The following is an 8,882-nucleotide window of genomic DNA, read 5'->3' on the forward strand; positions in this document are numbered from 1 at the left end:
TTTCCTTCAAATTCTGTAAATTGTTTGAGATGCAAAAGATGAATCTATCAGATTAAAGGGCCCAGCACAATTAAGTCTAGACAAGACAGAATTTTCAATGGTAACCATTCTGTTGTGCGGAAATTTTTTGACACTAGTTTGACAAGCTTTTCTTTCTTTCTTACTTCAGAAAGTTATTCTCTTTATTAGACCCTGTTTTATACAGTGACATGACAGTTTCTTCTGTTGTTCTTCTCTGACAATGGTAAATTCTGAAATGGCCCAAGCATTTTTCAGAACATTTTTCCTTCAAGGCAATCAGGCATGGTGCTTGGAACCAATAGCACTTGTTCTACTTTAATGCCTCTTAGTATATTTAATTGTTTACATCAATTAATGAATCTCTTAGTATCATAGGTTTAACATTTAATTTTTCCTTGATAGTATTGGGGGGAAAAAACAAACATTTTAGGAACCTAATATCTTTATTTGAACACAGTTTAAATATTTACATGATCATTGCTCATTTTAGTATTTTTCTTAGATAACAGGTTTAAAAAAAATAGAGACAAACACAACACTTATTTGATTTAAAATTTGGAAACAATGGTTTAGTTTAAAAAAAAACATATTTAGTATTTATTGTTTTGCCATTAATAAAAATCTAGCTGACTTAATACTTTATAATGAGGATATCAAACCGGTTGTAGCGTACATTTTAAAACCGCAAGTTGGATGTTCTTTAAAATAAATTCATAGTATGTACGAAAAAAAGATTAATTTCATTCCAGTTCAACAAGCACACACACACAAAACTGACAGGGCAGCCATTCTGTCAAGAAGTCTAACTGCAAAAGCTTATCGAGACATTTTTACATGCATATTTTATCCCCAAAACATTCCTTTAACCTTGTTAAATCATCAGGAAAAAAAACCTATTGTATACAGACTTAATTGTAATACAGAATACAGACATTGTCTTTAAAGTTATTACAAGACATGCCTTTAAAGGCATTGCCCATTTACGATGAATGTCCTCTTGCATAGATTTTGTGTTGTATGGAGTAAAACTACAGCATCCCAGGGCTCTCTTTACAATCAGAGGTTCACAGGCTATTCATATGTTGAAGATCCGTGATCCACTTTGAAAGACGGCAGAGGGATTTGGAGATAACTTGGTTTTCACCAACTGCTCCTTGAAAATAAAGCAGATGAACAAATGACTATTGCAGGGCAACTTTCTTAAGATTCAGAAGGATGTGCTGTGATGAAAAAGAAGTACTGCAGTGTTTTTGTCATTGTGGGGAAAAGGGAAACTTGAATTCCTAAGTAGTTCATGCATGTCCCTCTCCTCGTGTATTGTTCTGTTGCTTTTTCCATCCAGATTGCTATTTACCATCTGTTTAGGGATCAGACAAACACCTAAGCACTGCCTAAAGTGTATTGTGAGAAATTTTGCAGGGAAGAAAGTTTGCTGGAGGAAGATTATCTTTAATAATGTTATACAGGTGCATCCCATTTCATTCAGCTTTGTCATATGCTTGAATCATATCAGAATGTTGAACTGTCAAAAACAATGGAGCTTATATTTTTCAATAAGATGCATTCAAAAGGTACAGGAGCTTTTGCATACACAGGTACAAGAGATCTCACTAGTATTTCTATACCAGTTGTATAACGTGAGATTACTCTTTGTACCCTGCATTGTAACAAGAATTCACCAATTAATTTTCAGAATGCATGCAGTATGATCTGAAGAAAAAGGCATTAAACAGCAATAAAATCAAGATTTTAGAAGCTAATAAGAAATTGGTTAAAATATAGTTTTAAATAGCTAGTGAGATACAGACGGCCAATTATTTATCAGTGTTCAAGCAGGATTAACAACAGAAAGATCATGCCTGTTGCAAGGCAAGCAAAGGACAAGCGCTCACTAAGACACACATTCAGAGTTGTTGCCAACAGTCAGAAACAGGAATATGGGGAGACATTTGGAGAAGACTGTCAAAACTAACTCCCATCAAACAGTGATTAACACCAGGTGGTCAGAATCTGCCTATGCCACATTGGGAGCAGATAGATGGTGGTAATATAAGGTAACAGAGCTTGCAATTAACTGGTGAATGAATTGGAACTTTTCAAAATGACTGTCTATTAATGGATGGTATTGTAAATTAGATGCAGGTTTCCCTTCTGGTTCAGATCCAGTTGTTCTGGTTGTGGAAGCTGGTTGTGAAGGCCTGCTTATATTCTATTCCACCAAATGGGATTACACTAATTTTATTTATTGATATACTTAACAGGATTTTAGCATGCTAGAAAACCATATACATACAGAATGTATGGTTTATATGTATTATTGTACCTTTAGGGCATGTTATCCCAGCTGTAAGGTGATGAATACAATAATCATGTTTTCCCTTGGGTTGCTAAAAGTGAACAGCAGCCATGAATGTTGTACTAAGTCCCTTGACACAGCAGGCTCTGATCCTGCATTAAACTGCAAACCTCAGCCTTTTTTTCACAATGCAATTGCGATAATAGGTTGCCTATTTCTAAACAATGCTTCTGGGACTACAGGCTTTATGTCAAACCTTTAGATAAATCCAAATACTGTCATATATTAAAAAGCTCATTCTTTTTTCATGATTTGCTATCTAAAAAGGGCTTTCACATTGTACAAAAACTATATGTACAACAGGCAGTACTTCTGCACTCATGCAAACTGAAACCCCATACTGTACGTATATACAGTATATGGTTTTTCATCTTGTTAAGTATATCAATGAGTAAAATTAGTATAATCCCATTTGATAGAATGAATTGCAAATTTGGTGTAGTTGTAAATGAAAGGCATTGTAAAATGTATGTGTGGTAGGGTGATATGTCTGTAGTACGTGGGACTACAAAGCCTACTGTGTTGTGTAATTCAGTCCCAGTGATGGATCCATACCAATCCAGCAAATAGTAGATCTGATGTACTGGGATGGGACTTGTTACAGTTTAAATTCATTATGAAAAGGCAGAAAAAGTTTGTAAAAGAACATTCTGAATGAATCCACTGACTGTAGGTTAAGTTCTTGTGCAGAAGCATGGGACTGTTTTTTTTCCTCTTCTTTCTTTCCATTATTCTCTTTGAAAAACATTTAATTGTGGGTTTCAGATCATGCTGGTCTTGTTTTGTAAACAGCCTTGTCTTGGCTAATAATTATTTACAGTGTGTCTGATGCCCCAAGTCTTATCTATTGGATTCCTACCACAACTACTGCCTTGCTAGGAGAGATTTCAAATTAAATAAAAAGAAAATAGTGTCTGGGCTGTCTTCACAACCTGAAGCACACAATCAGACCAGGATCTAGCCAGATAACTCACTGCACTTTTAAAATAACTCAGGAGTATAGATTGATTGATTGTGTCTTGATTGTGTCTTGATTGATTGGTTCTTGATTGTGGAGCTGTAGACCATCTGTATCACCTGGTGCTATGTGAAAATCACATTCAGAGCGTTCAGTAAAATCTACTTATCAGACTATTACTGGATTATTGTTCTGTACTACTAAACATGGATTGATCATTTGTTTTGTTCAAGTGTCCTATCTTCTTGAAGCATTGTTGGCATTTTGATGGCTCTTCCATATGTTTTGTTTCAAAGACTGTACATTAAAAACAAAAGCATTATGTATGGTCAAGCACCTTCTGCATTTACAATGTTAGTTTCAAACCTCCCCCTAAATAATTTTCGTGGCTTAACGATGGCTAAAGTGATCGGAAAAGCTTCTCGGAAAAGAATGCTTCCAATGCTGAGTCTTGAAATGAATGTACCGTTTTGTTTTTTTTAAAACCTTTTCTTTGATTCATTGACTGTAAGAGGGAGGAGGAGGAAGTGTTTTAAATAATTTGTGTCTCGGAACCTTGATAAATCAATTAATTTTTCCAAAATGAATCCTACTGCTCTTAAAAATTCAAATACAGAAGAGGTTAGCAAAACCTTTTCATTTTTACATTAAACAGAAAAAGCAAAAGGATAACCTAGATTTGAAAAATATTCTTATTTTCTTCTGGTAAGTCAGAAGGGGGTGGGTATCTAGTTAGCAGGGATGAGACCACAACATGTATTTATAGACATATTAACAATGCAGAAAGGATTTTTTTTAAACAGACACTATCTACATCTTTGCCGAAAGTGCATCAACAAAGTTGTGTACCATTTTTAGATAAAAGATGCTAATGTTACATCTTGGGATTTCATGAATTATGAAAATTCAGCAGTGGATTCTGTATATAAATATTAAATTTCACACTCTGCAGTGGTGCATGTTTTCCAATTAACATAGACATTTAAGGGAATACAAAATTTTACATAATTTCTGCTTTATTTCTTATTACTACCCTCGTGGTCTGGGTTGCTTACAGGTTCTTAGGATGCTGTTACCAGCAGTACCATTGGTACAGTGTTCGCAGCAGTTGGGAACTAGTTGAACTGCTGTTTGTTGAGTTGAGTAGTTTGAATGCTTTTTAACTTGAACAGGAGACATATATAGGAAGAGTCAACAGAAAGAATATCTTTGCACTTGACAGTTTGCTGGAGCTTTTTGAGAATGAAAAATTAATTGACCAACTGCAAAAATCTATTCAAGATTGTTGATTTCTCAGTCTTAACTTGGTTACAAGCCTACCCACCCATCTGAAAAAATACTTGGGACAATAAGAGTTAACTTGCTGAAAGGACTACACTTTGGTAATTGCCTAGAGACAGCAAATAGTTATGTTTTAAAACAAAGGAGCACAGAAACGTACCTCCCCCTTGGTTCCTGTGCTTGCTTCTGTTTTGTCAGGTAAGGTGTTTCTCTGGGTGCTGGTGTCAACTTGCAGAGTCTCCATCTGTTTGAAGACATCCCCACCAAAGGCAGCCCTGTAGCTGGTTTCAGGAGGTATATCAGTACTAGAGCTCATGTAGGTCGGCTTTTTTCGGGATGACTTTGATGGTTTGGCACCCATCCAGGGGCGAAATTCCTGTCTACAAGAACGTTGGCAAAAATCAGTATACTGTACATACTGAACGTTGGAACGATAATGATATATTTTTGCTAGACAAAATTAAATACCAAATCTAAATTAAGTACAAGGGACTTGATGACCATAATTTAATCATACTGTATATACTCCTTCTTTATTTTTCCTTTGCCTTGAAAGATACAGTATAATTCTGTTACAATGAGGACATCCTAGGAAAATCATATGAAGAGAATAGATGATGAGAGCATTGAGAGCATAACTGAAATGGACAGAGCCTTGACTAACAGGAAAACTGAGAGATCAAAAAGCAGTGCATGAAGTAAAAAAGATGCATGATCTAGGACAAATAAACAAGAGGAGTAATGGCGTTCGGAAGGCTAGTGCTATTTTCAGTGGGTAGCACATATCAATGAAGCTGGGATAGGGGTGAGGTTTTAAACTGTGAAGGAGGAGTGGGTGTTCCATAGCAGAGGAGTTTTGGTTTATTCCTGAAAAGGAAATTAGAAAGATGCTGTTTCTGTACCAATATTCCACATGTCATGTGATTTGTGATGCTTCAGAAACTGCTTTCTTGTAGCCAGAGTACTTACTCCAATGAGAAGATAAACAATCTAAGAAATTACAGAAACAACCCAAACAGGGCTCTTCTTATTAATTAATCGCATGTAGTGCGTATTGTGCTTCTCCAAAGCACTTTACTTATGGCAGGGGATTCATTTCCACCATTCCAAAGCAGCACACACCCTGGTGACATGGCTGCCGTTGTCCCACTACACAGCACATCAGGTGGCTAGGTGAAAAAGTACTTCACAGATTGAATTTAGGGGCAACTTTAGTTAGATCACCCCCGGTTCAGCCCCAGACTGCGAAACTGATCTTTCACTTCTATCTTTCAGAAGAATTAAACTTCTCTTAATTTCTGCGACACTTGCCTGAGGTATCTGCTATGTGTAGTGTAGTGGTATTAATATTAGCATTCATCTGACAGTGAGAGCTTTCATTGAGTGTTAAGACGTTCTGGGTAGTTCAATTTAGCTCTTGTTTATAGAGGATCTAATATTTGTCGGTGCACTTGAAAAGCATTAGCTCAAGATCAAGGAAATAAGTGACACTTATTAAAACCTGTTTCATATTCGAACACGCAAAAATAACTATTGGTCCCTATTTCTTATTGTTATTCCCTATTTTATTACTTCTTATATATACTTTATATACGATTTATTTGTATTTTCATTATATTAAACCTGGAGGATTTAAATTAAGCGGCAGTAAGTGGGGAAAAAAATAATCGTAATAAAAGGGACCGTGAAATGTGTTTCATTATATTAAATGTTGTTTTTTCCAGAATGAATCGCTCATATTCCAAAATGCACTGCAAGTGTACACTAATGCTACCTCCCACTATCCCTGTGATGCACAGAGATCTGTAAGATTAAAATCTGCATTTTGTGTGCCTGCAGGATCTGTCGTCATCACTCAAAGAGGCGTTTTGAATTTAATGCGTCGCTGAAATCTCCGCGGACCAGCAATTATTTTTCACAATCTAAAAATTCGATCAAGTACCGCCAGCTCTGTAATAAATGACAAATACACTGTACAACTCATGGATGTATGTGCGTGTATGATCTTCCACACAAAGAAAAGCTTTTTGAATCTTTTAGGGCTTTCAATTCCTGTACCAGAATGAATGAAATAAAGTAGAAATGTTTGACTTCTGTTTAGTCGAATCGAGTACACATATGCATGAGTCGACGTTAAACCCAGGCCTGTTTTTGTTAGTCTCAACTTTTGCTGAGAACGCAGCTCAAACTTTACATCACAGAAATCGGAGAGCAGTATGTTTTCACAAAGCATTATAGCAGCGCACCTAAGTTACCTCAGTTGACAACATAAGGAAACCAATGGAAATGTAATGCATTTCTTAGAGTAATCAAAAACTTAGTCGTAAATACGACTGTAATTTCTGATTTCGCGACATAAATAATTCCATTGTGAATGGACGTAACTATAAAAAACAATTCTCTTACATAAAAAATATTTATTTTTGCAATGTTTTTTTTTTCAAATATAGGATAAAAGTAGTCTCGGCAGCAATAAAAAAAGCTACAATCATAAAACCTCATACCACAAGTATCCCCAAAGTATGAATAACAGATAAATGGACAGAATACTACAGTAGCCAAGTGAAACTGACCCAAATCGTTGACCTGATTGGGACTTTCATGTACATATGAAGGAGCAAGAAAAAGTGTAATTGACTCAGGTAGTAAAGATTTTAAAGAAGCGTCTGTTACAAAGTTAACAGTACAAAAGACAGAATAACACTTTCTGTTTTACCTCCGCTGTACCACCCGGGTGGCAGACCAGGAATAATAAATGGTGCTGAAAGAACAGCTCCGAGTTAACATACCTGTACGAGCTGGTTTTCGACTTTTCTGGGCGCTCTTCTCCCCTCTTCTGTCTGTTTTTGTCTTCCCTCTCCCCCCTTTGCTGGCCCGCGCTGGGGTAGTGGAGAGTGGGGCTATCCGACAAAGAGGCAGAGAACCCGTCTTTCTTGCCGCCATTGCTTATCCAAGGAAAATTCTCCTTTTTAGGAATTGGCCAGGGCTTAAAATCCTGCTTGTACTGGGTCACGCTCTGGAACGGCACACCGGGCGGGTGATAATCCTCTCGGGGTTTGAAGCTGGTCTCTTTCCGTCCCTTCCAAGATCTCCTGTTCCCAAACTCCTGGACTGTAGGCGATCCTCTGTTATCGGGTGTTGTGGGGTAGTCATCCCTCAGAGCCCGGTCTCCCGGGACGTGTTTAGTGACGGCTTTCACCTCTTGCTCTGTGATTTCCGAGTAGTTTTGAATAGTCAGGGGAACTGAGAGGTCGGATTTATCAAACTGGTTCCAGAATCGAGCCAGACAACAGACTCTACTGATGCATGGCCAAGCCATGTTCGGTTTAAGGATGTTGTTTCACTTAAAAAAAAAAGACGAAGAAAATAAAAAAACGAGAAAAAAAAACCCGTTACATCCAAAAGTGACTATCCAAGTCCATTCCTAGAACATTGCGTCGGTGTGCTATCTCCATGCCAGTATGCAGAAATGCCAAGCAGAGAGACGCTGCTTGCTTTCTGCTGGGACTTTGTCATTACACATTCATCTCACGTGGTCCAAAGGATTCTAGTGGGTGCAGAATAAATCTATAAGCGATCAAGTGATCTGCGCGAAGAATGAAACATTACAATTGCAACGCAGTAGAAGCAGCATCATGATCTTTTTTTTTTTTCCAGCGGTAGGTTACTGTGCATCTTTACCCTCGATCGGAGTATGCTTCCTTGGGTATCACAGCCAGTTCTTGGTTGCAATTCAGAGTGCGTGAGTGATTATTACAACCAGAAGGTTTTTAGCTACCATTTCTTCAACCGAGATTCTCAACTACGCCGCGCTGGTCCATTTATAAGGGAAATGTAAACAAACTGAATTTTTTATTTTATGGCTTGAGGGGATTTTTAGATGTAAGCTGCAGTATAAAATGTTTAGGGCCATCTCATCGGTTATATACTGTACCTGACATACACACTAAAAGGAGTGAAATTAATTGGAATGGAAAAAGCTGAAGAGGTGCGTCAGTTTGCTACTGGAAAAGTTAACTTGTCCATTTTCGAATGACATGTAGTTGAGTTCAAAGAATGTGCGTAGTTCTTAATGTTAACTGAGGATGTTTACTATTGTCTTTCTCAAAGTTATTTTTCCAAATACAAAACAGCATTTCGCAGCAAAAAGATACATTCTTGTAAAAATAAAAAAGAACAATGTCGTTATTTTTCATGTCGTTAAAACCACATGATTGTCGAATAGAGCAACAATAACTTTTTTTTTTTTTACCGAGAGATGGAGCA

The 8,882-nt window shown here is 37.1% G+C and overlaps 1 protein-coding gene across 1 annotated transcript; it reads right to left on the reverse strand.

Moving 5' to 3' along the window:
- Window positions 1-421: 421 nt before the first annotated feature.
- map6d1 (MAP6 domain containing 1) lies at window positions 422-8,148 on the reverse strand. Its single transcript, XM_015361312.2, has 3 exons — window positions 7,406-8,148; window positions 4,777-4,996; window positions 422-1,174 (listed from the first exon to the last, which is right to left on the reverse strand). The coding sequence occupies exons 1-3, from the start codon at window positions 7,933-7,935 to the stop codon at window positions 1,097-1,099; spliced, it is 828 nt and encodes a 275-aa protein (XP_015216798.1). The 5' UTR covers window positions 7,936-8,148; the 3' UTR covers window positions 422-1,096.
- Between the last annotated feature and the right edge of the window lie 734 nt (window positions 8,149-8,882).

The sequence above is a fragment of the Lepisosteus oculatus genome, chromosome 13, assembly GCF_040954835.1.
Source record: "Lepisosteus oculatus isolate fLepOcu1 chromosome 13, fLepOcu1.hap2, whole genome shotgun sequence".
NCBI classification, from domain to species: Eukaryota; Metazoa; Chordata; class Actinopteri; order Semionotiformes; family Lepisosteidae; genus Lepisosteus; species Lepisosteus oculatus.